General features: G+C 37.4%; 3 protein-coding genes across 3 annotated transcripts; 1 reads left to right on the top strand and 2 right to left on the bottom strand.

The window, feature by feature from the left end:
- Positions 1-2,251: 2,251 nt before the first annotated feature.
- Positions 2,252-16,931, bottom strand: LOC111322663 (pre-mRNA-processing factor 19). Its single transcript, XM_022925801.2, has 22 exons — positions 16,788-16,931; positions 15,894-16,043; positions 14,354-14,430; positions 13,764-13,821; positions 13,513-13,596; positions 13,367-13,431; positions 12,840-12,869; positions 12,441-12,482; positions 12,094-12,135; positions 11,902-11,976; positions 11,391-11,466; positions 10,626-10,672; positions 10,377-10,439; positions 9,471-9,551; positions 9,211-9,253; positions 7,905-8,009; positions 7,703-7,763; positions 6,985-7,080; positions 6,779-6,878; positions 5,070-5,131; positions 4,585-4,628; positions 2,252-3,477 (listed from the first exon to the last, which is right to left on the bottom strand). The coding sequence occupies exons 1-22, from the start codon at positions 16,804-16,806 to the stop codon at positions 3,380-3,382; spliced, it is 1,518 nt and encodes a 505-aa protein (XP_022781536.1). The 5' UTR covers positions 16,807-16,931; the 3' UTR covers positions 2,252-3,379.
- Positions 16,932-17,948: 1,017 nt separating this feature from the next.
- Positions 17,949-20,609, bottom strand: LOC111322610 (uncharacterized). The gene is made up of 3 exons (XM_022925732.2): positions 20,335-20,609; positions 20,215-20,265; positions 17,949-19,519 (listed from the first exon to the last, which is right to left on the bottom strand). The coding sequence occupies exons 1-3, from the start codon at positions 20,468-20,470 to the stop codon at positions 18,528-18,530; spliced, it is 1,179 nt and encodes a 392-aa protein (XP_022781467.2). The 5' UTR covers positions 20,471-20,609; the 3' UTR covers positions 17,949-18,527.
- A 108-nt stretch (positions 20,610-20,717) lies between these two features.
- Positions 20,718-25,989, top strand: LOC111322609 (putative E3 ubiquitin-protein ligase DTX2). Its single transcript, XM_022925731.2, has 7 exons — positions 20,718-21,077; positions 21,513-22,031; positions 23,635-23,702; positions 23,862-24,023; positions 24,469-24,633; positions 25,014-25,103; positions 25,231-25,989. The coding sequence occupies exons 1-7, from the start codon at positions 20,846-20,848 to the stop codon at positions 25,459-25,461; spliced, it is 1,467 nt and encodes a 488-aa protein (XP_022781466.1). The 5' UTR covers positions 20,718-20,845; the 3' UTR covers positions 25,462-25,989.
- Positions 25,990-25,997: the final 8 nt, after the last annotated feature.

The raw sequence follows: 25,997 nt of genomic DNA, 5'->3' as shown, positions 1-25,997 counted from the left end.
GCAACAAATTTTTCTTCAGATTACTGTAATATGCGTTGAGATTCTAACAGAGGAACCCAGCTCGATATTTTTTCAACTTGGGCTCGACATTTCATTTAGGGACACTACCAGTTCAAACTCTTTCATTATAAAGAACATTTTAAAACTCAAGAAATTGAATGGAAATTTCTGAGTTGCCGGGTCATTACTAGCTCGAAATGTTGGCAGAAACCGAGAAAAGTTTGTTATTAATAAACCATATAACTCTTAACTAATAACTTTCAGTTTTCTTTTTTCAATTTTTTTTTGTTGGTTCACCAGTTCATCAGTTTTAAAAACGAATTCGAATAGAGCATGTTACAAAAATGTGTTAGTCGCTATTATTTGTTACAACACAAAGAAATGCTTGCAGTCCTTACATACCGTAGTCTCCCTCGCAGCCGTTTTTTTTTGGATGTCACGCTACGCTCCCCCAAAAGAACGGCTGCTGACAACCGAACTACATTCCTTTCTCCGAATTGGCCAATCACAGCTCGGGTTCCATTTTCAGGAACCTTTTCGCGCCAGACTCACCTTTTGAGACTCGTCCAATCAGATATCGTTTTCTATCGCGATCCTCGTGTGGAAAACACAAGACAAATGGCGGTGCTTGAAGGAGCTTTTCGCAAAGCGTCGTCAAAGTTCAAAATACTCGAGCTTAATGCTCACCAGAAGCTTGCAATTAAAAAAGTTTTAGTCGAGAAAGAAGATGTTTTTGTTAAGTCGCCTACAGGATCCGGGAAATCGTTAATATATCAAGCAGTCCCGCTCGTGTTTGACCGTGTTACCGATGAAAGTGGTCATATTATTGTTATTGTTGTCGCGTTGTACCACGGTGCGGAAACACTCGATAATTCGGGCCGATTTCCTGTACCGGTGATAAGAAGCCACGAACATAACTAATCGGGTTCGCTCCAGATAGCAGCGGACTAGCAAATGAAGAAGTACAAGTAGTGTAGGAGACGTTAGCCGACCTAATATGCTGTGTTCTCGAAGCTTCGCCCGGTTTGTTGACGGCAAGCACGCGCTTTTTTCCTCCTCATCTCCATCTGTAGGTCGAAGCAAGCGTTTAGCCCTTGGCCTAGATTGAAAGGCGTCTTGTATTTCCTTTTGACTATTGATGTAATTTACTGTTTCTTATATATTCTGACTTTTATAATCTGTAATAACCTCTTGAAATAGTGCGAATAAAGAGTTTCATTTCAGTTTTTAGCTTCTTCTACTGAAACTTTAACAACCGCTCAAACAATCTAGCGTTCGTGTCGTTGGCGTAGCAGTTGACGTCTATGATAAGCGTAGATTCTATAGTTTTAACCAAATTGTGAGAAGTTTTCCCAAAAATATATACTCTATCTTTACCAGGGCACAACGATGAACATATGAAACATTTCGAGCTCTCATCGACAAATTTCTTCAGTGTTTCTCCCGACATTATAGCTGGATCGTCTGCCACAACCACATTTTCGCGTGAAACCTTACGTCATTCAGATTTTCTGGTATGTGATTGGTCTGTTCAATAGACCGCGACCAAACCGCAAGGACAATGAGAAAGGAATGCAGTTCGGTTGTCAGCAGCCGTTCTTTTGGGGGAGCGTTGCGTGACATCCAAAAAAAAACGGCTGCGAGGGAGACTATACATACCGGAGACTGCAAGGAACTGAGGATACCATTAATTCAGAGACGGTCATAACCAGGAGTCCCATTACAGACTTAACTTGTTTTCTGGAAGTATACAAAAAAGATGTTGTTCTTTGCTTCTCTTTGATCTTTGGCATATTCCATCAGATGTTGGAAAGAAATAATGTAAGCAGAAATAGAATCTGACGCTTTGATCAAACTCGTACGTCTTTAGATTGGTTGAAAATGATGCCGTGCCATAGCACTGGGCAGTTGTTGTTACAGGTTTTGGCGCTAAGGGTGGGACTTGGTGCCAGATTGCGCGCGACGATGTCTAAGTGACGTCATCAGCTCCCCTTGAACTAATTCCTCTTTTCTTATGGTCACGTGGTGCATACCTGATGCACACACTTTTTCTTAGCCATGGGAACGCTTTGAATTTTAACTCTCAGATTCCTCGTAACATTTAACTCGACTGGCTTTGTAGACGATATCAGCAGAACTTCAACCTTGTCTTCCCTCAATTGTGCACATGTTTCGTACACCTCCCCCCTGGATAGCTGATTTGACTCTAGTAAGCAAATGAAATGTGCAAGAAAGGATTTACCAAAAAAGGTGAATGTCATTTTCCTTTTTTATTGATTGTTAAAACTAGCTAAAAGTTTACAAAAGTTTGACCTTTATACAAAGTTAAAGGAAACTCAATCAAAGTTTCCCGAGACACCAAAGGAGTTTTGCTAAAGTTTATCATCGCAAACTCAAACTAACGGACTTCACGCATACAATTTCAACATTGTCACTACGATAACAGGTAATGCCTATGGGCAGGTTCGCGCCTGGCGTTAATATGAAACAGAAATGACGAAGGCCGAAAAAAAAAGCGGTCAATGTGCGCCACTTATGTTTGCAGGCTCTGTCAAATAATCACAAGAAGCACCAAAAGAAAACCCAAACAAACAAAAACAAAAGCAAACACGTAGGCAGCTCTCTCAAAGAGGCAGACTTGTACGATCACGACAATTAAGTTACTCCATCAATATAAGAATCTGTTTCTCTTTTCCGAGCGAAACAGGTTCTCATATTCCAAATGCTAAATTAGAGAGTGCAGGTTCCTAATCCCCAAGATTCTTGTTTGTGGGTGATTACTGTAATTCAAATATGTGTCCTTGTTCCCTTTAAACTAAACTAAAGCTACCACAGTCTCTTGTAATCTCTCTTTTTATAAGTGAAACAAGAGGATGAACCTAAGAAACTGGCTCCCTCTTCTAGCATTAGAGTGCATTTCGATAATGTGTCGTAAGAGAAACACCAAAGTAATCCCAACGGCCCGTCAGAGGACAGAAAGTACCCCAGGGAGCCAGTAACTGAGTCAAGATTGAAAATACACAAAGTTTTCAAAACGCACGAGCTGAACTTCCACTTTCTATTGTTTCACCACGTTCTTAGTCGTTGGTGTCCTAATATAATTGGGATCTCTCACGTTTCAAGCAACTTGCATGTAACCTGAATATTCTGGTGAACAAAAAACAGACGCTACTCAGGCTTGGTTATTTCCAGATCCCCCTTTGATTCTCGAAAAAGAGAAAAATCATAAATAACTGAGAGAGATTACCTCAAAAATAAGGCGTAAAATAAGAAAGAGTCTCAAAACTTTACCATCTTGACGTACAACGTACAAGAAATATAAAAAAGTAGTACAAGTAATTGTCAGTAAACGTGGGACTAAGTTAGCTTATTCCTTGCTCTAGCGCGAGTAGAACTTGAGATGACGGTCAAGACCAACAGAGGCGATAAATGAGGCGTGTTTGCCGAATTTCACTCCTGTCGTCACATCCGAGTGTTCTGTAAAATAAGAAAAAAAAAAAAAAAAAAAAAAAGAGAGAATATTACGACCACCTCAAATATAGATGGAGTTCTTTGAATGTTTGCTTCTGAAAAGCAAAAGCAAAACCATCAAAACGGCCACCCAGAACAAGGGAAAATATCACAAAGAGCCAATGGGAAACAAGATGATTTTCTCCGCTCTGTGATTGGCTATGAAAACTCGTTGCCACCCCCTCAACCAATTAGATGCAAAACTAATGCCAGCTCCTTGTCAGTCACTGCACGCGCGTTTTCCCCGCTAGAAGCCGTTTACACGAACCGTCAGAAAAACTAATGTACAAACTAATGTACAAAACTAATGTACAAACGCCTAAAATCTTTTGTAAATAAGAATGATATATTTTTCACATCGCAATATGGATTTAGAGAGAACTGCTCAACTCAACATGCAATTCTGGATATTCTAAATAAAATTCAAAACAACACTGATAAAAAATTATATTCCTGTGGCATTTTCATTGACTTGAAAACGGCCTTCGACACGGTTGATTATTCGATTTTGTTGCATAAATTACACCATTATGGATTGATTACTGACTGGTTCTCGTCATACTTGTCTGTCAGGATGCAATCAACCCAAATCGGTTCTATTGTCTCTAGCAAAGAGAGAATAGTGTGTAGAGTCCCTCAAGGTTCTGTACTTGGTCCGCTTCTTTTCTTAATTTACATGCATCGTTCCTCTAAAAAGTTTGACTTTTACTACAAAGGCCTTTATTTCTTTAATTTTAAAAAATAAAGTCAATGTTGTTGTTGTTGTTGTTGTCAGAGAAAGGGCTATCATTCAAATAGTGAGCCAAAGAAACTCTCTAAGGTGGTCAATTAACATTATCAACTTCGTTGTTAAAACCAAATTATTTTGTTACACTCCCACCGACGCGGCACCACAGTTTATTTAAAAACTTACACCCTTTCGTCTTACCCAGATTGGACAGAATGGATCATACACTGGTCAAGCCAGAATTATGATTGAAAGGCCACGATAGAACCTGAAATAACAGGCTTTTTTACTTGTCGTTTTACCTATCCTTTTACAGTAATTGAAAGGGATACACACGGAAAATTTACCTGCAAATGACTTTATCATCTCCCATTGTTTGACGAGGTAGACCCTAAAAAAAAAAACATAATAACATAAATCACGTAAAGCGCGCGCTCTGATTGGTCAATTCAGTGTTTCGTGGGTGTACGCTGTTGATGTGAGTAAATTTTTCCAAGTAAGCAAATGTTTCGCAAGAAATTGTTTTCTATGTTATAAAGCAAATGGTTAACACCGCAGCGTACACAATTGAGTTATGGATGCACTTGGGAGGTTTGCGAAGCACTCAAAAGGCTATCGTCTCGTGCGACTCTAACGCTTCTGTCGTGCTTAGCAACCTCCCGCGTGCATCCATAACTCAATAGTGTACGCTATGGTGTTTATCATTTGTTAAATATATAAACAAAAACGAAATTGGTTGCCCACGGCCAATGTTGAGAAAATCAACGCAATGGACGCACGGCAACATGGCTTCTATTTGTTGAAATTTTAAGGTTTTGTATATCTGACTTACTGGACTTCGGAACCACCCACGGCTAAATATGTACCACTCTGATCAAAACTGAGCGTTTTAACCTGCAAAATAAAGACAAAAACATCACTTCAAGAAGGGAAAATCACGGGCATGATAATGTATCGGATGCATATGACATATTTCGTATCATTCATCAGTCGAAATATCAAGGTCCAGGCTGGTTTGTTAAATTTTGTCAAAGAATCAATCCCTTTCGCAGAAATTTAATAAATACTCAGTTTTTATTAGGTTTTATCAATCTTAGCTGTCTCACTCAGGTTGGATTGTTTCACGGGAGACAACAAAAACGTCACCCAGTTTTCCCTGAGGAACCGATCGTAGTTTTTTCCTTGCACAAGAAGAACATAGTCCCGGCGCTCCTCATTCGCCTGATTCTTGCTTGTGTTCGGTCCAGTGTGTTTTACCGTTCCACGTGTTATCAATATCTCCGTCGTCTATATCAATAGGCACTAAAAACCCCAACACACTTCTTGAGTATTCTACACAAGAAAAGTGACAAATGACTGCCCTTTTTCAGGACCAGATTATCCGGGCCCCGGTTGTTGGTAGGTTGGATTACGCTATCCACTATCCGCTGGTGGATAGTGCAATATGTTTTGCCATCACTTATCCACTGGATATCGAGTTATCTGTTGGGTAGTGTTATCCGCCCTTTATTACCTCCATTTTGAAATCACTGGTGGTCCCTGCAATCTGATTGGCTCTAATTGGTGCGATTTATTCACGAGTCGCACCATTTTTTGCTCTAAATCGCATCATTTTACGCTTGACTGAGTTTTTGACACATGACGTCAAAGTCTTTCTGTTTTGCATACAAAATAAGATGTAAAAGCATTTCCGGTTCCGCTTTTTATTTAAAAACTGGCTCAGTACTGCATCAATAAAATATTTGAGTTGACCGAGTCCTGTATTTGGGCGATTTCAAACTGGATGTAATAAAGTTGTAATTGAACCTCGTGTCGTGCAATTTTGGTCTGAAATCATACTTGTGATTTAAAATCAAACTCGCGCTGCGCGCTCGTTCGATTTTGAAATCACGCGTATGATTTCAGCCCTAATAATATACATGAAAAAATTTCTCAGTTCTGATTGGTTAAGATGAATGCAGTTTTCAGTTAATTCAGTGCAGCAGAGAGTTAATTCAGTGCAGAAAAGAGTTAATTCAGTGCAAAGAAAGAAACAAACCAGACACTCTGATTGGTCAGAATGATTGGTCAATGTCAATGTCAAGCTCAATGTCACTTGTAGGGTTTGAATAAATTATTTTTGCACGTGATGCGCGCGCTTTTCTTCAGCGTAGTTATGAGAAGCTACCTCGTATTTTTCATGTATATTATTAATAGATAATCACATGATTTTCTCGTGCAATTTGGAATAAATAAGCACTTGCAAATTTTTTCAAAGACCACAAATTGCACTCGCCCTACGGGCTCATGCAATTTTGTTAGTCTTTGAAAAAATTTACTCGTGCTTATTTATTCCAAATTGTACTCGAAATCATGTGATTACCTGTACAAATTACACTCCAGTCAGTTCAATTACAATTATTTATACAACTGGGCCCAGAACTGGTTCAATCAGTTCTCATCAATGATCTTTTCCGTGTTCCGTTACGACGAGGATGGTCCAATTTTTGGCCCTTTCTGACAAATAAAATGTGGCCTAACTGCATTTAACTCCCTTCCTACCTCAAATCTATCTTCAAGCGTGATGGTTTTGAAGTTTTTCAGTTTGCGCAAATCCCACAGTTTTACAACTGAATCGTCGGCAGAGGTAGCTAGATAGTAACTGCAAGATAAAAGTCAGCGGTTAAAACAATCAAGAAGACAGCTCAAAAACGAATGTCATGACAAAACTAAAGACGAACAATAAAAACAAAATTTTGAATACTTACCCATTTTCAGAGAAGGAAATATCAGTAATTGGACCAGAATGTCCTGGAAATTTAGCTACATTAGCACCTTCCTTGAGATCCCAGATCTTTATCACACTGTCAACAGAAGGCAACAAAAAGTTAGCAAATATTGCAACAAAAACAGTGGCCAGAACTTTGGCTTTGCTGCTTTACAACTAAGAAAAGAAAGTTGTCATGATTACTTCTCCCTGACCTCATATGTACATTCTCCTTTGAATTTCCCTTAACCCTCTAACTCCCACAAGTGATTAACATGTAACTTCTCCCTATAATATCCATAGATTATCCCACAAACAGGTAATGAGAATACTCAAACTTATCAGGTAGAGGTTGTTACCTTGATCTAACACTTAATTCTTGTAACTTATTTACAAGCAAATGTGTGGCAGCTAGAGGGGAGAATTTACAATCAGATCTTGAGAGTTAAAGGGTTTATATTTCACTTGTTCTCAGGGCTCAACACTAACGATAGCCCACTAGCCACAGACTAGTAGAAATTCAGTTTTGGCCAGTGATTTTTGATTTCCACTCTAGCCAGTTTGGCTAGTAAACAAACTCAAATTGTTGTAACATCTAAGATGTCACTTGCCACTTGGCTAGTGAGTTGAAAAGTTAGTGTCAAGCCCAGTATTCTCCTAACCTATTTTGCTGACAATACATAAATAATGAAAGAAGAAATGAGACATTTATCACAAACCTATCGGTGGTTCCAGTACCAAAAATAAGACCGTCAGGATGAAACTGAGCACATGTCAATCCTGAAGACATTAGAAAAAAACAAAACAATAATTACTCATAGGAAAAGTTTATGGGAAGTTCCAAACAGATTTCTCCAAGTACCCCATTAATTAGTACTAGAACTCCATTATAAAAAAAAATGGAAAAATGGCTGTGATTACCTTGATTGATGTTAGGATCTGATAAACACCTGGTAAGAACACGGCCAGTTTGAAGATCAGAGAAAGCCCAATACTGATCTGTTGAGCAGCTAAGGAGGTAGTCACCTGAAGAAGGGAATAAGGTACATTGGTGATAACATCAAAGCATTTTTTAAAACTATTCGTACTTCAAGTGAATGCAGTTTTCTAAAAAGTACAACATTTGTTGCAACCATGAGACAAAGAAAGAAATCTGGGTTAGGAAGGGATGCTTTACAAACTGAGCTTCTGAGATCTTGTAACCAAGTTGGGTTGATTACTTGGTTTGTGTAGACTCATCCTCGGAGACCCAGGGGCTGTGAGTCGATTTCAAGTTAAGGGCAGAAGAGCCCCTGGGGACATTGTCTTACAAGACTAGTTCCAAACGGTCGCAGTCGTTCTGGCATCTGACTGGTGCCAGAAAATCTGTTTTTTTCTGCCCAATCAGAGTGAAGTGTGCTTTGGAGTCCTTTCGTGTGTTTTAACACGCACATATACAGCAAGCTCTGTTGCTCGCTGTTTGTTTGGGCCGTGCGACGAAGCTTTGCCCGAGGTGAAAAGTTTCAGTCTCAGCACACAATGAAAGAGAAATCGATCAGATTGTCTGCGAAAATCTTAACGGAAATTATACTGAAAACTTTCGCAGGTATCACAAGAGAACGTGTTTAAAAGTTTGCTAGGTTCGCATAAAACATAATGGTTGCAAGCATTGATATGTCGCTAGAAACGTTAGATGAGATGTAAGCTTAAATCTTTCTACCAGTGTAGCGTTTTTTTGTATAATTTGCTGTAACTGAAACTTTTTCAATCCCGTGAAGCTATTTCGTCACACGGGCCACGCAGGTATGTCGAGCAACTGGCGCTTACACAGCTTTCTGTGCGCGCCAAAATCTAATCTAATCTTCGCCTGAAAAAAAAAAAAAAAAAAAAAAAAAAAGAAAAGCTAAGCGTGGAAACTTTTGTTTATTAGATGTGGGTAGATAACCCTGTACTAAGCTGACATTTACCATAAAGTAAACCCGCCCTTTCCATCCAATATTTCCTTTAATCTTTGGTTTTGTTTTCCACAATGAAAGCAGCATCGATTCCCAATGATCAAAGGTATTTAACTTGGTCTTCAACAATCGACAATGACCAAGGGAGAATATTCCTAGATGTTTTTTAGTCAGGATGAAGAAGTAACTCAGGCCTGCTACAGCTAATCTGCTAAATATACTGAAAAATCATGTATGAATTCTTAATCTAACAGAAAAAAGGAGGCAAAAGTCAAGCAACAAATGAAAGATACCTGTTGCATGGAGACTTAGCCCAGTAACAGCTTGATCATGAGCCTGAAATAGCAGAATACACAGATATGAGCATTTAAAGTATAATAATTGTTTTAATGAGACTGGTTTTTGCAAAAAGGGTTATAAGAAACATGTTGGGGAAAATTTCATTGAGAATACTATTATCACGAGATTTTTGACACTTACAGTTGAAGGGATTACTTTTTTCTTGAGAAGAAAACCTTTCAAACAAAAAAAAGTCTATTCACGTCAAAAGTACCTTAACTGTGTGTAAACAAGAAGCCTGTGGAATGGACCACACCCTGATGGTCGCATCTGCTGATCCAGTGAAACCAAGATCCTGAAAAAATATTGATATCATTTTTATTCTTGCATAGTGTACAAAACATCTGACACAATATATTGGTTATGCATACGAAATAAAGCTATTTTGGGAATTTTTTTTGTTGAACTGAATTTGTTGTTGTTTCTTTGGTATTTAATCAATTTTGCAGTAAATGGCTTGAACCCGGGGGTAACATGTGAAGGTGTACTCTGATCATCTGGGTGAGTGTAGTCCTGAGAAGGACTGTTGATGGTGGTAGTGACTGACGTTTCGACAACCTGTGCGGAAGTCATCATCAGAGTCGAGTGAATGACTGTTGTCAAAAGAATGTTCTTATTCCAATCATTTCACAAGAACTGGAATAAGAACATTCTACTGACAACAATCATTCACTTGACTCTGATAATGATTTCCGCACAGGTTGTCGAAACGTCAGTCACTACCACCGACAACAGTCCTTCTCAGGACTACACTCACCCGGACGATCAGAGTACACCTTCACACTTAATCAATTTTAACAGATTTTGAGGGCTAACAGGTACTTCCTCATACAGTTACTCCAAGGTATAAGGAGGCATAGTAAGAGTTAAGGTTCTTGTGTAATAGCAAAGGTCAAAGACTGTGGCAAGATCTTGGGCCAGGTCTAGCCCAAACATTGGGTAAAAATTTTGCACAAGAGCAAAGCTATTCTTTGGGGAATTGATTAAGATTTTCAAGGTAAAGAAGGCAAAATGATGGCACCTAACCAAAATTTAGCCTTTAATTCTTATAAAGGACATCAAAGATAGATATTCAGCACTCTGCATTTTCATGAAACTGACTGGCAAACACTTATCTCACCTCATGTGGATGATACACAACATTTGTAACCTTCTTTGTATGGCCTTTGAGAGTGGCAATGACCTAAACAACAAAAAGTAATTGAAAGAGTAAGATTGTTAGTGTCATACTTGGAATGAGTCCTACACATTTGGATGCAACATAGTTGGAGATCAATAAAGTGGTTGTAGTTTCAGGTTGTTTTACAAAGGGTTGTTTAATTTTTTATGTTCAAGTCATAGTTAAAACTAAACAGATTTCAAATTTTACCTGTTCTGAGTCACGATAGAACACCACTGCATTTTTGTCCAGGCCACCTGATGAAACAGAAAGTAGAGACACACTCGTTAACAGCTGCCTTAGCTGTGTAAAACCTGAGATCTGCACTTTCATCATCTGTTGTCAATCCTAGAAGTTATCAATATAAAACTAACCCTTACATTATCAACATATTGTCGATCTGATTGGCAAATTTGCCATTGTTGATAAGGATAAAGACAACGTTGCTTGCATCAACATATCATGCACTGAAAGAGTCATTTCATTTAGTAAAAAACAAATTGACAGTGGTTTAGCTTGGTCTGTACTCTTATCAACAATGATAATTCTCAAAACAGTGGTCAATTTGACCACTTTAGTGACCAATATTGTTGTCGATAAGAGTACAGCCCCCACTAAACCACTATTGATTTGTTAATCAGGACTTAGGACAGAGTAAGCCAAAATTATAATAATCAGCTTGGCCTCCCAGAGAGCTATTACTAAGGTTTACTATCCTGGTGCTCTGAGGAAAGCTTATTATGCTGCTCAAGAAATGAAAATAAAAATCATCTTTGTCAATAAATGAAGAACTGATAGTGCCTTTAGTTACAAGAAACACTCCTGACAATTACACAGTCTCAACAAATCCTGCTTGCTTGTCTCTCAACTTGCAATAAAAAAACATGACAGCCAGATGAGAGTTTTCACTAGCTCTTAGGTATTGGACAGCACTTGTGTCACGCCATATTAGTAATGGAAAAATTGAGTACAAACCTGTGATAACTCTGGATGTATCTGCAGCAAATAAATCAAGAGCTAAGATTCCAGGATTGCTTGCACTGTGTAAGCCCTAGAAATTCATATTGAAGCAATATTGTTAAAAACAACAAATCACTAACTACATGCCTTTTTCCAATGACTATAGTGAGTAGCAAGCATTAGGCTAAAGTCAATGGGCTGTCCAGAAGATTCACCATGAGAAAATTTTTCAATTATTTTGTCACTGATTGGTTCATAAAACTGTCACTGTTGAATTCAATGGAAACCAGTTTAAAAACAATTCTGAAATTTCTCCATAGTTGAGGCAAGCTTTGAATTCTGGGCTTTCTGTATTACCAGTATTTACCATAGTTCTTATTTGTCCTGATTAGCTGTTATAATTATTAAAAGATTTTGGCTTTGAGAGATTCATTTGAAAATGCTCAAATTGTTAAATTTGTTCAAGCACACTGTCCTTCTATTTTCCTGTTCTTTCATTCTAGTTTCACTTTGAATGCCAACTTACTGCATGTGAGGAAATTGGTTTGTAAGATTGTATCTCCTCTGCTGTACTCAAGTATTCTGGAACCTTCTTGCCTCTCTGAATAGGATAAAGGAGAAAACACCATAGCCATTAGATAGCAACTTCACTAACTATGTCTCCATTAGTAGTCTTATGATTGTTGGGGCAATTACAAAGTATGTAACTTATACCCACCTTCTTACGCTCAGCTGTGAGGAGGGTAGCCTTGTCTTGTAACTAAAGTGAGAACAATAGCACAAAATTTATGTTGTCACTTTGTAATGCTCTGGGTGGTAATGGTTTTGAGACCTTTTCCATTGCAAAGCTAAAGATTAGGATAATAATATACTCAAAATATAATCATGCAATCCTGTTAACACCTAGCAGACACAAGTTTATACAAAGAGCTTTTGTTGCTTTTGATATCTTCACAAATGACCAACTTACTGTGAGAACAAATGTTGTCAATCACCCACCAAATTCTTTAACCTCTCTTTTTATAAGGCCTGAAAAATATCATCCAAGTAAAACATTTCACTTACTTTCTGCAGGACTTCTTCCGTCATTCCTTCTTCTTCACCAGGCTGAAAAGGAAAAATTCTAAGCTTTAGCTAAATGAACAAAATAGTTTGTGCATTTTTCTTTTGGAAAAAGCCTCTCTTAGCACAATAACTTCCACAAGTGATTAACATGTAACATTTCTCTGTAGTATCCATCCATCATCCAGCAAACAGGTAATGAGAATACTCAAACTTATCAAGTAGAAGTTGCTAAACTTGATGTAACACAAATTCTTGTAACTGATTTCTAAGGAAATGTGTAGAAGCTAGAAAGGAGAATTAACAACAAGATCTTGGGAGTTGAAGGGTTAAGAGATAAACATCTTAGCAATAAAAAGAGATTCCATGCTTACATTTCTTAAACATTAAGGCTTTCCTTACCTGGGCAGACACATCCATCGCTTCATCCATCTAAAACAAAATGCCAAATATGTTTTAAAGTTTTAAAGAGACGTGTTTGTAAAATGCATTTCCAAGGAAAAGTGTGGTTTACCATTGGATGAGGGATGAAAGGAGCGGAAAACATTTTTCTCACACACAGCTGGGAGAATGGGTTCAAATGTGTGGGGGTCTCCAGGTCACATGGCATATCAAGGTTCAGTTCAGTTGTTTTGTTGCCTTCTGCCATTGCCTGACCTTCCCCACCCACCCACCCTCCATATGTTTTTAGGGAAATAGGATTTTAAGTAGGGCCTTAGTTCCAGTTATTCGTGCATGTCAGTCTTCTGTATCTAGGCTCAGTTTCAGCTGTTTTGTTTGTGTTATAACCCTAATGGTTCATCGTGTTGATATAATAAAGGTCGGGCTGCATGGTCGGCTTGGCTCGGCTTGGTCGGATGGCTCCCAGTTGTGTGTGAGAAAAAGTATTGAAAAATCTTTAACATAGTGACTGTCATTTTCTACAATACCTGCACAGGAACAGCAGAGGGAACAACCACAGCCATACCAGCTTGTGGTTTGAGAGTTGCCAAAGCTAGAAACAAAAGTAGCAGAATTAGTATTAATATATTTACATGTTTTTGATAATTGGCAGATAAATCAATGGTCAAAATACCTTCACGAGCAGCAGTCACCTCCTTTGTTAATCGAGCGATGACGCGGCAAGCAGCATCATGCTGGTATAGAGCATGAGACAACTCTAAAACAAACATAAAAAAATTCATGTTGATGAAAAAGTTATCTGCAATTCTAAGAGTCATACAAGGTTCATTCTGAGAAATGACAGGTCACGATATTCTAACCACTAACAAAGTGCTCCTCTTTTCCCATACTCATCATAGTGTAGAAGTATAAAGTAATACTTACCTTGGCGAGCAGTCTGAAGTTGTTGTCGTAATGTAAAACTGTGCAACATGCAGGCATCCTAGAGACAAAAAAAATTAATAAATTTGGAGTGTAATCTTAGGGATAAAGACAAGGCTTTTTTTTCTTTTGGTAATGTTTAAGTATTGACTTAAACAGTATGTTTGAGATCCAGGGCTCGACACTAACTTTTCAACTTACTAGCCAAGTGGTTAATGACAACTTAGATGTTACAACAATTTCAGTTCGCTTACCAGCCAATCTAGCTGGTGGAAATCAAAAGCCACAAGCCAAAACTAAATTTCTACTGGTCTGTGGCTAGTTGGCTACCATTAGTGTCGAGCCCTGAGATGTAGATCGAAATTTCAATATTTCATATAGCATTATCAGCTCCTTAAAATTAAACTTATTACTTTAACAGTGTCAGCATCTATTGCAGATTTTGATAAAAGAAGTGATCCTCTGGCAGACCTGATGGCACACCTGACACAGGTGATTATCACATCTGATCAATATACCATATTGGTGATCACCACCTCTGACCATTATCCCATGAAGTGTACGGCATTTTTTTGAAAAGTTTCCTTCCTTACCCACTCATCCTGTAGTGCTTTCAGGATAGCTGGAATACTTGTTGCTGATGGTGGCCTGGGTTTGATCAATGGATTGACTAAAACAAAAATTGAAAGGTAAACAAGACAAAATAATAAAGTATACTTTAAAATTCAAAATTGGTATCCTTTTGAATCAAATCATCATAACACAAGTATTCTCACAGCTTAGTTAAAAAAGGCACTCTATAATAGAATCAAAGCTAAGTGGTTCTTCATAGAATGAGATCACAAAAGTGGATGTTAAATGAATGAAAATATGTTCCTCCATGAAATGGTTTTACACCTCAACTAAGAGGGATATTTGATTGAACCCTTAAAGACCTCTAAAAGATTGACATCTTAATTATCTATACAGCATCATAGCTGAATCAATAATTAAGGTCAAGAGAATAAAGGAAATAATCACCAACTTAAGAACCTCCTGATTGTTAAACAGATTCTCCTTAACATTTCCATGGGAAATGTATTGACAACAGTTAGGAGAATATGCATATTGGGTCAGCAGGGTTTGAGTTAGTAAGGTTCTTTCATATTAAAGGCCCATTTCCAACCGAGATGCCTTGCGCGCCCGGATCATTTTTCATATATGAAAAATATGCTATTTTCCTCGTAGTTGCGGAATTGCTTTGATATCTTCTTCCATCTTACTAATTAGGGCTTTCAAAGTTCCACCTTGGATCATGTGCAAACAACAAACTAACGTATCTATATCAGTAAATAGTTTTTAATTCTTACATGCATGACGGTGAAAAATGTCATTTGAAAAGTTGATGCCGCCAAAGAAGCGGTCTAGAGGAAGGCCGAGTCTGCTTGGCTCGGCAAAGGTTATTTGACTTCGCGAGTCTGTGTATGATTTATGGAGGGCAAGGAAAACAACCATGGGTTTCGGTAACACTACAGACAGTGCTTTTGCAGAAATGTTATTGCATTGTTCCTACAATGGAACCAGAGACTCAGGGGAGAATTTTTCGAGGTGAGAATAATTATTTGACTGATTTTTACTTGAGATTCTGAGATATGTATGTAAGCGATCTCAGTTGTACAAGTCATTATTCTATAATTGAAATGTGTAAAGTAAATCAGTTTTGGCCAATATTGGTTATTTGTTTATATTTTATTTGGTGTTGAAGCCGAACAATTTCCTTCAACATCAGGTAAGCTTTGTACGAGTTTTATACACAGACTTGATTTATGATTTTTCAGTCTCAAATATTTAGCTGCAAATTTGTTTACTGTGTTCTTCACCAAATCTTTGTTTTTCTTTTTAATAGTGTTTGTGAATGACAAGCAGAGTTCGCCATTTAACAATAGCGCGATTCCAAAACAAAAACAAACGACTGCAAAGGATCTCGGATGGAAATGAGCCTTTAAGAGCAAAAAGGCCTTAGTTAAACTAAATTCTTGAAAAATAACCTACATAAATGAAGGGTACTGGGTAAGAAAGAGTATTGACAAAAAATAAATAAATAAATAAATAAATAAAAAAGAAAGAGTATTGACTTTTCATGTTATAAATTACCTTTGATGTCAATAAGCTGCTCCTCTGAAAGCTGTTCACCGCTTATTGGGTCAGTTCCATTTTCGGCAATATACTTTTCAATAAGCCTCCTCTCAAACACACAGTTTGAAGAAGGTGAGACACATGGGTGCTCAGGGACTTCATTGCTGACTGTGAATTGGACAAATTCATACAATATTTATTTCACTTACTTGACTTCAACAAGACTGCCAGTCTTTGTGAAATGAAGATTGTGAAGACAAATAGAGCCATCTACAGTATTTCAACCCACAACTTTGTTTACCTTTTTTGAAGCTACTTAGAGTCCATGCATGTTACACATATCCAACCGCCAAATTGAAGGATATGACGATAAAATAATCATAATATTTCATGAAGATGCTTTCTTACTTGCACTGATTACCATGTTAAACCTTGATCGCAATTTGAACTAAGAAAATGTTATCAATCAAATAGGTGGGAAGAAATCATAGCCTTCTGAGCAGAGTTAATCGAATTTCAATAAACTTTTTTCGAAGATTCTCAAATTTCTGATGGTACAGAATCGAAAGAATCAAATTAGCGCTCACTTTGCACGATCAAGCTTTAACAAGACTATCACACCGAAAAAATGACGGCGAGGTACCATGAACGCCATGAATTAAGGTGCCTGCACCTTAACATTACATCCGGAAACAACATTTCATTCACACCACACTTACCAAAAATTATTACTACGAGAACACCGGCAAGAACTAACATGACATTACCTTGAATTTCGACATAGCTCATCAAAATTCCCAATAGGAAAGACAGTGTGCAAAGAGTAGTTATTCGTTTAAGTGACAAAAGTAGAAATTACAAGATCGGATAGGTTTTAAGGCGGTTTTGAAAGGGAAGTCGAGGGTAACTTACTTGAACAGAAGAGCGCCATCTTGTTTCCTTACAAGCATGTGCAACACTAAAGAATTGTGGGATATTACTCATTCGCCCCAGTCGCCTCAGAACACACAGGAAGCACATCTTTCCACTCTCAGAAGACTACGAAGGAACAACACCTTAAATCAAGGGTTCATTTTCTAAATTGCCCCCGTTTTTTTTTTTACGGTAAGATTTCCGTGTAAACCTCATAGTTCAGTGTCCCTGTGGTTCGTGGATACAGAAACAAAAATTTAAAAAAACAACAGACATGGCAATATTTTTTGCATTTTATTTGTATATTCCTGTCAAGTGATGGTAAGCCTACTATTAGAAACACAGACAAGAATTCAAGCTGTTCATTTTTCTCTCTAGTTTTTGAATCCTAAGGTTCTCTTTAAAAATGAAGTTATGTTAACCTCAAGACTATATTTTCATTTTGTAACCATTGTTCCTGAAGAATTTCATCAGGTAATTGTGGATGAAGAGGTCAATTGACCATAATTTACATATGACGCACGATCCTCGCAGTAGATAGCGCTATTTAAGCAATAGCGAAAATCAGACCTGAAAAAAATCAGGCCTGTACGGGATTCGAACCACTGACCTTTAGCTCAATTGGTAGAGCGCTGGACTAATATCGCAGAGGTCAGTGGTTCGAATCCCGTACAGGCCTGATTTTTTTCAGGTCTGATTTTCGCTATTGCTTAAATAGCGCCTATCTACTGCGAGGATCGTGCATCATATGTATCTAATACCGCAGAACAAAATATATGAACTTCATATATTTTCATTGTATCTCATTGACCATAATTTGTTGGTTCACTAATTGTCAAGCTCTTTTGAGGTGAAAAAAACTGCAACTGTAATGAAAACCACAAGATCTCTAGACATAGAGGATAGATACCTGAGTTGTTCTACTGCCTGTTTTTAATGAAACTAAAACAGATCTACTGCCTAAAGTAATCACCTTGTCACTGATGTTTCAGGTCAATATCAATTTTGTCCTTGGTCTCCCGGTCTTGAATAGTTTTAAATCAAAAAAATAAAAATAAGGATTTTTATTAGCCCCAACAGCATGTTGTAGTTTTTGTGTGCCTTTGCAGAAATCCTCTATCCACTTATTTCCAGCAAAACAGACAAGGAAAGACAAAAAGGTCAGATAAAGAAGCAACTTCTTTATTGCTTTCAGTACAACTTCAAGTAGGTAAGGATGCCAACATCCACACCTGCTTGGGTTGTTCACAATCTCACCACAAAAGTCAAGTCACACTTTCAGTTTTGATATCATAACAGTTTTATGCTACAAGTCTATATATGCACAGTTTCTATCTATAAAGTAATTACCAGTAATCTATGTTGGCTTTTGTCCCTGTCTAAGCATAACTGTACAAATAAACATTTGAGATTTTTTACAAACCTCTGCTAAAAAGCTTTAAGTTTTAGGAGAGTAACAAGAAAACCATCACATAAAAAATAAGAATCTAATGTACACATTTAATCGATGAGACATTTGTCAACTCTTTGATCCTCCATTATATATTATTATCAACACATCTTCAAGACTATTTCACTAAAACAGATGATAATAACAGAATAAAAGGCTCAAGGAATTGAAACATATACACACTATTTACATTAAAATGTACATGCTACTTCTCAAAACAAATGACTTCAGGCTTATGAATACATTGATCAAAAAATGGCAATATGTACAATATAATACAGTTCATTTATTCATTCTGGTCCATTTTGTTGCGATTGCTGCTTGTGCCGCCACCCTTTTTCAGGTGAACTTAGTGGTGACACAATAATTTTTCCCACATCCTCTACGGCAGTAGACCCATCTGTGTAGATTGTTGCAGGTACCCCCTGGGAGGAATGCACCCTGTTCATTTGAACCCTTCCAGCGTATGGAGTTTTTGGTGTCGAGGCTAGTCTTTCATTTGCAGAAATTGGTGGCAAGGGTTCTGGTACAGCCCTTACCACTACCTGCGGATCTGGTCTGGTTCCAGTTCTTAGGAACTCTACATAATCATCAGGTAATGGTCTGTCCCTTCCAGCAGAACGCTGTATACCTTTTGAAATTCCTAGCCCTGGTCTTGAAGGAGAAGAAGCTCGCTTTGGACGCAAGGGCATGCCTTTGGTTGATTTCATGGGTGCTACATTCAGTTGGATCTCATTTGGCGAGGCTTGGATTCCAACAGCTCTTGAAGTCTTCATCTTAGTACCTAACAATTGAGGAACAGGAGATGTAGTAGACCTGCGATACCGTCGATGAACATTGGAAGGAGTACCCTGTCTTGGTGGTACAGGTGTTCTGGAGGATGTCCCCCCTGAGGTATCTGTGTGTGATGATCCATTCTCCACAGCTATATTACTTTCTATTTTTGTATCTTGTGACTCCTTAGCAACTTCAATGATGCTTTTCCCTGTGGAAGGCTGATTTTGATGATGTCTTCCAGACTGTCGTATTTTGCTATTGTGAAGTTGAGAGGTCAGATATGCTACAGTGTCTGACTTCTTTTCAAGTTCCTTTAACACAGTTATCAGATTAGATTCTTTTTCTGATAAATCCTTGACATACTTTTGATCCAGTGTTTTCAGCTGAGCCTCCAGAACAACAATTCTTTTGTTCTTCTTTTCAATAATTCCTTTAAGTTCAATGTTCTCGGTCTTCAATTCAGCCAGTACTTTTTGTGACTCATCTACAGAATGTTTTATTTGACCTGCAAAATTAAGCAAAAGAAAAATATAAACATGTTCTTCCCACCTTTCCTGAATCTCAGAGAAAAGAAGTAATATTGGTGAAATATTTAAGTACAATGAACTTCCTATGGTAAACAACCTTTCAACCTAAATGACTTAGTTGCATGACGGGTACAACTACAAGTTTTGGAATGTTGTCAAACACTACTAATTTGTCAAAGATTTGGCATTTGCCCAATGAAGGGGTGAAATTTGTGACACAAGGTAGAATCCAATTTTTTTAACTAAATTATCGCATATCTTCGAGTCTGCCATTTAAAAATTACAAGATTACGAGAACTGCCTCTGTAGGAAGTTCGTCATTTTACTCGACAGAAGATTAAAACTAGGTGACATTATAATTAAAAACCGGAAAGAAATGGCATAATTCTTTATGAAGCAAATAATTTTGGACACTGCCATCGGTGATAAATTTACCGGCAAATCTGTCATTCTACAGTCTCCTATCTCGTCAAATCAACAGAAACTGAGAAATACCACATTTAAGTGCTATAAACATTAGTCCGACCAATTAGACGATATTGTACGGTAAAGTTAAATGATTAATTTTTTCCGAAAGTTGTTTTTACTCAAAGAATAATTTATAAGACCAAGCCAAGAAAAAACATCTGTTCAGTTGTTCTAATCCAATTCGTTTGGATCGAATAGTACATACCTTCATTGTCGATTGAAGTTGTAGCGCTCATAGCCAGTTTAAAAGTTAGTTCTGTAAGAAAAAAGGAAAACGTTACGCCCAAGAAATCAGGTGTACCTTAACCAAATTAACGATTTGTACCTCCACATTTCTTTTGGAGCTTGTTGATCTCCGCATAGAGTCCCTGCAATGTTTTTGCGTGCTCTTGTTGCATAAAAAGGATAGAACTTTCAGCATTCTGAAGCTGTACACGAGCCTGAGCTAGCGTTCCAGCCATTTCTGAAGTCCTGTCGGTGTTTAGATGCGATCAAACGGATATCACAGCACGTAAAGCTAGCCCTTCACCTTCGTTGACCATCTATTCCAAGATGGCTGCTTCCCCGTTGCCACGAGCAGCAGAACAAATATTTCTTGACGAAACCGGTTTGGTTTCGTCACAAATCATCTTACGTCATAGACAATAAAAGTCTTAACTTCATTGGCTATCAAAATATACAATACACCAATCAGATTTTCTAATCTATTGATGAAGAGGCAGAGAAGCGTGGTTGCCAAGCCCCAAGAGCCCGAAGGGACAGTTTTGTTTTTGGTCTCGCATGCGTCTTTTACCAAATCTGACTTGAATTCTTAGCCTATTTCCTTGTTTTGTGGGATGGGTTCTACCTCTCAGCAAAGCGGTGTGGTAGTATGGGAGTGGGAAGAAAGACATGGTCTCTGGATTCCTTACCAAGCGGATGTTGTTGAGTACTTAGAAAAGAAGTACTCAATGCTTGAGCAAGGGAAATCCAGTAAGTCCACCGTAAGCTTCAAAGGGAAACACTTCCATGGTTTACATTGCTATGAAGTTGATCTAAATAAAATGGAACAACAGAGAATGGAAACTGGTAAGAGTTCAACTACTATGTTCGATCTTTTGAGTTTCGTCAGTTTCTCAACGAAAGTTAGCCAATCCAAAAGCTGCTCATATTTGAAACCGGAAGTAATTTAAATATAAACTCAAGGGATGTCTGAGAAACAAGCACTTAGCCTTAGCATTTGAATAGTTTATGGTATGTATTATAATTAATATACAAGGAGATAGAGTGTTATACATGGAAATTATGCTGGTTCACCCTCCAAATATCAGAATTATACCAAATACACGTTTGTAAACAGGTTAATTTTTAAGCACAGTCTAGTTTAGTTTTAAATATATTGTAACATAAGATGTGTGTTTTTATCTTTTGAACTGAAATAAAGACTATATTTATACTTGTCAAGTACTACACAGAAACCAACAGCAGCTTTGGGAATTCAAAATCTTAATACTTGAATTCCAGGGACATTACGAAAGGTCAGGAGATCTGTTTATTCAAGCAACTCATTACCAGGATATGGAATAAGATGGGAGTGGCATAATGATATCACTTGGGCGGCATATGACATTCCAACATCAGAAGCAATTGAAAAAGCATACAAGTCTAATATGCCAAGGTTGGATTTGTCAAGCTCACCTGTTGCAATTCCAAACTATGTGGATTTTCAAGGACATGTAATAAAACAGATCAATATTCATACACATTTTGAAAGGTATGTGCAGAGATTAACACACCAGAAGTATCCAAAGGATACCTTGACCTTGAAAACTACTGGTGCATCCTCTAACATTAGAGAAAAGACATCAACCTTGAAAAGTACTGGTGCATCCTCCAACAGCAGAGGAAATACCTTGACCTCTGTGAATGGTCGTTTGGCCTCTAAGCATACCACACCTTCCAAACCCACTGTTACTAGGCAAAGTTCAAAAACCAGTAGTACTGTAAAGAGAATAAAGAAGATGAAGGTTCAAGATTCTCAAGGTAAAGTAATCAGCCCTTTTATCATTATTTTATCTTGTGACTTTGATGATGACTCCCATTCAGGTTTTTTTGGGGGAGTTTAAGGGCTAACCCTGATGCTTAAAACTATTTTACTCCCATGATCTAAACTTTAATTCTCTATACTGTCTGTTGTATATTTGATTTATTGGTATCTCTGAGAATTTGGTGTTAAATCAGACAATATCTCCTCATCGATCTGTTTCTTTTGTCTCGTCACCCTTCTGCTTGAGACTGCAAGGCTGTGCTCTAAGGAAAATTGAAGGGAGCTCAGTGCTCTAAAACTGTGAAATCCAGGGTGCCCAGCATATGCTTTCTATGAAAAAAACTAAGATTCCTGAGTCATCCAATAGTAAAAGTAAGGTGCCAAGGGTCACCAGGCGCCGCTAGACCAAAGCCTTGAACTGTATTGGTTTTGTAAGGAGAAATTCTGTTTATTTTTATAACATAACCAAAGTAAAGCGCGCACTTTGATTGGTCAATTTAGCGTCCCCCATTTGCCCGTGGGTGTATGCTGCTGACGTGAGTAAATGCAAAGACTATTTTTCAGCACGTGCTTGGTTTTTCTGTTCGCGTAAGATTTGTTAAATAAAAGGGAACTCTTTAGCTACAATGTATCAATGTTATGTTATAAAACAAATCGTAAACACCACAGTGTACACTATTGAGTTATGGATGCACTTGGGAGGTTTGCTAAGCACTCAAGAAGCTAGAGTCGCTCTCGGCTATCGCCTCGAGCGACTCTTACACTTCTTTTGTGCTTAGCAACCTCCCGTGTGCATCCATAACTCAATAGTGTACGCTGTGGTGTTTACCATTTGTTAAATATATTTATTTATTTATCAACAATATTTTAGCAGAGATGCCCAGTTCAGCATATGCTGGTTTAAATGGGGCTCTGCATATGAAAATTAAAATACAATTACACATGATACAGTATAAAACAAATGTATAATATAACTACGAGAATATTTACAAGTAAGTTAATTAACTAGAAGTTATTCTAAAATAAGCTTGAAACGACTGTTTTAAGTACAAAAGACTTTCAGAATTCCGTATTATGGATGGTAGAGAGTTCCAAGTTTTTGCTCCATTATATCGGAAAGGAGACTGGTATTTTGCAGTTTTCTGTTTTGGCTACTCCTGGGAGTCAAAGAGTTCTAAGTTCCCAGAGGACTTATTAATTTCTATCATCTCCAAAGATGAGGCCTATCAGAGAGGGAGTAGGGGCCTTATTGAAAACTCGTTGATAAGAGCTGAAATGCAAGAAAAAATGAAAATTAGATACAAGGACTGAATCTTTAAAACGTTCTAATACACCACCAGGAGGCCTATCTATTTCCAGCGCTTCCTGACAAGAGTTTATCTGAGTGTCGGGCTTGTAAAACTCATGGATGAGAGCCAAAATGCAAGCCATTAACCATTCCACCAAGATCTAATTGATAATTCTCCTCACTGTCAGCCATATAATTCTTATGGTGTTAAGTAGGAGAAGATGGTATTGGATCCTAATTGAAGACATCACTTGATGGATACTGAAAGGTAATGAAGGCTTTCTTCAAAGTTTTTTTACTTCTTTCTTTAGATGTTGGTGCAACAGCTGCTGATCCCCTTTCTGAATTCTGTAATGATGTAGAAACAGCTCCAGATGAGGTATTTATCATAATTGTTATAGAACATAACTGCTAATTTTTTTAACAATTTATCTGCCTACCTATTTTTGTTTCTTTTTTTTGTTTCCTGTCATTCGTCATTGAAGCTTGATTTTTTGTTTGGTGATACAGGTTTTCTTTTACTTTTTGTTATCTACAGGACTGTGCTATTTGTTTTGAAAAGCTCTGCAATATCTCCTCATTTGACGATGAAACTGAAGACAGTGGGAAAGCGCAATCTCCGAATATCAAAGAGTTGAACCAGTGCAAACATGTGTTTCATGCCTCTTGTCTTCAAGCAATGTATGATAGTGGAGCCAAAGTAAGATGGGAAGATATAATACTCACAGTACTTGTATTTTACGGTTATATTAGATTGTTTTAAGAGTTACAATTGGGGATAGTTTCCCCATAATTTCCCTCCAAATAAGCTCAATGATGTCCTGAATTGAATGTGAAAGTGATCCTTGCAGTAATGAACACTACTTTGTAATAAGTAGTATGCATTACTGTAAGGATGGATTTCATATTCATTTCTTAAACTGCAATGCACATATACAATTTTCAGGTGTGAATTTTTAATATTCAAAGATTTAAAAAGGTGTGAAATTCAAACGTTATAAGTCAAGACTTTTTGTGGCAGTCTTTTAAACAATCATGGAGTTGCGGGTTTCATAGAAGATGGTTAAAAGAATGGCCAAACCAGTTAAATTTTTTGACCTGAGAGCTGAATATGCTTAGTATTTTTTTTTTACCTGGAATCATAGGATGGAAGTCTGCAGTGCCCAACTTGTAAAGCAATTCATGGTATTAAGCATGGTAATCAGCCCAAAGATGGCACTATGGATATCACTCGCTCACCCAGAAGCCTTCCAGGCCATGCAGACTGTGGAATGATCACAATTGTATATGACTTCCACAGTGGAATACAGGTATTATTATTATTATTATTATTATTATTATTATTATAATTATTATTTTACCCCTTTTAGTCTTTCACTTTCTACTCAACTGGTCTTTCCTGATGGCAACCCCTATTAACCTTTTGCAAAATGTAAATTTTAATAATCATTGTTGTCTGGGGAATTATCACAAGGAGTTGTTCAGAACTCTAACATAAAAAAAATAAACTACCTGAAATGCAGGAAACCACAGCTGCCCAATGATATCTTAAATTTGACTGGTTAGGAAAGTAGGGTAAGTTTTCTAGACCAATCACTGAATGAAGTAAAGTAAAACCAAAGAAATCCCAAATTACTTTTGACACCCAGTCGAAAATTTCTCTCTATTTTGGTTATTTGGTTAATCTTAGGGACCGGAACATCCTAATCCAGGGAAAAGGTACAGTGCCAGAGGATTCCCAAGGTCATGTTACCTGCCAGATAATGAGAAGGGAAGAAAGGTACTGTTGTTTGCTTAACATATTTGTGCATGTGCTCTCTTGCAGTCTGTATTCATGTAAAATGTAACACTGGAACTGTAATAATGCAGTCCAAATTTAATCACTGAATTGAAACTTCTCTGGACAGGTGTTGAAGCTCTTGAAAAAAGCTTGGAAAAGAAGATTAACTTTTACCATTGGTACATCCTCAACAACTGGAGAAGATGGTACAGTTGTCTGGAATGAAATCCACCACAAAACAGAACCATTTTCAAACCACATGGGACATGGCTTTCCTGACCCAAACTATCTGGACAATGTTCTTGCAGAGCTGGCAGCACAGGGTGTTGAAGATGATCCAGAAGTCACTGTAATATAATACTAAGTAACATACTGTCAATCAAATTGTGTATATAGTCTTGTCAAACTTTGATTTTCCTAATGCAAACAAATAACTGGTGTTAGAAAAATAGCTGTGTTTTGGTTATGAATCATGGTTTATGCAGATCATGAGAAAGTTGTGAAAATTTCAAGTGTGCATCGTAGAAAGTTTTAAGATTATTTTTAAACCAACTTGTCAATCATTGGTTGTAGAAAATGTCAAAACAACATTGTATGAAAAGTCATGAAAATGCTGTTATAGCTTTGGTAAATGATATGTTAACTGATTTTTGTAACTGAACTTGACTAGCAATTTTGTTGGAGGTATTGATGAGATGGGAAGCACACAATGTATCATGGAATCAAACAGTTTGAAAGACCTTAAGAAATAGTTTAGTGAAGAGGATTAAAAAAAAAAACCCAATGATTTCCTAAAAAAATTAATTGTGAAGCAAATTACTAGCAGGCAATAAGAAAAAGTATCAAGTGTGTAATAAAAATGAAATAAAAGTATGTCTAAAATACATTTTACCA

Source organism: Stylophora pistillata, chromosome 13 (assembly GCF_964205215.1).
Source record: "Stylophora pistillata chromosome 13, jaStyPist1.2, whole genome shotgun sequence".
Lineage (NCBI taxonomy): Eukaryota > Metazoa > Cnidaria > Anthozoa > Scleractinia > Pocilloporidae > Stylophora > Stylophora pistillata.
The sequence above is the reverse complement of the archived record's forward strand: the minus strand, read 5'-3'. Positions and strand labels throughout refer to the sequence as shown.

Coding starts and splice junctions, on each gene's coding strand:
- LOC111322609 (XM_022925731.2), top strand. CDS start 20,846: ATGGGTTCTACCTCTCAGCAAAGCGGTGTGGTAGTATGGGAGTGGGAA. Junction 22,032..23,634: donor GAAGGTTCAAGATTCTCAAG/GTAAAGTAATCA, acceptor TTCTTTCTTTAG/ATGTTGGTGCAACAGCTGCT. Junction 23,703..23,861: donor TAGAAACAGCTCCAGATGAG/GTATTTATCATA, acceptor TGTTATCTACAG/GACTGTGCTATTTGTTTTGA.
- LOC111322610 (XM_022925732.2), bottom strand. CDS start 20,470: ATGGCTGGAACGCTAGCTCAGGCTCGTGTACAGCTTCAGAATGCTGAA. Junction 20,266..20,334: donor GCTCCAAAAGAAATGTGGAG/GTACAAATCGTT, acceptor TTTTTCTTACAG/AACTAACTTTTAAACTGGCT. Junction 19,520..20,214: donor AACTTCAATCGACAATGAAG/GTATGTACTATT, acceptor TTAATTTTGCAG/GTCAAATAAAACATTCTGTA.
- LOC111322663 (XM_022925801.2), bottom strand. Junction 10,440..10,625: donor TCTATCGTGACTCAGAACAG/GTAAAATTTGAA, acceptor TTTGTTGTTTAG/GTCATTGCCACTCTCAAAGG. Junction 7,081..7,702: donor GGTACTGGAACCACCGATAG/GTTTGTGATAAA, acceptor TTCTGTTGACAG/TGTGATAAAGATCTGGGATC.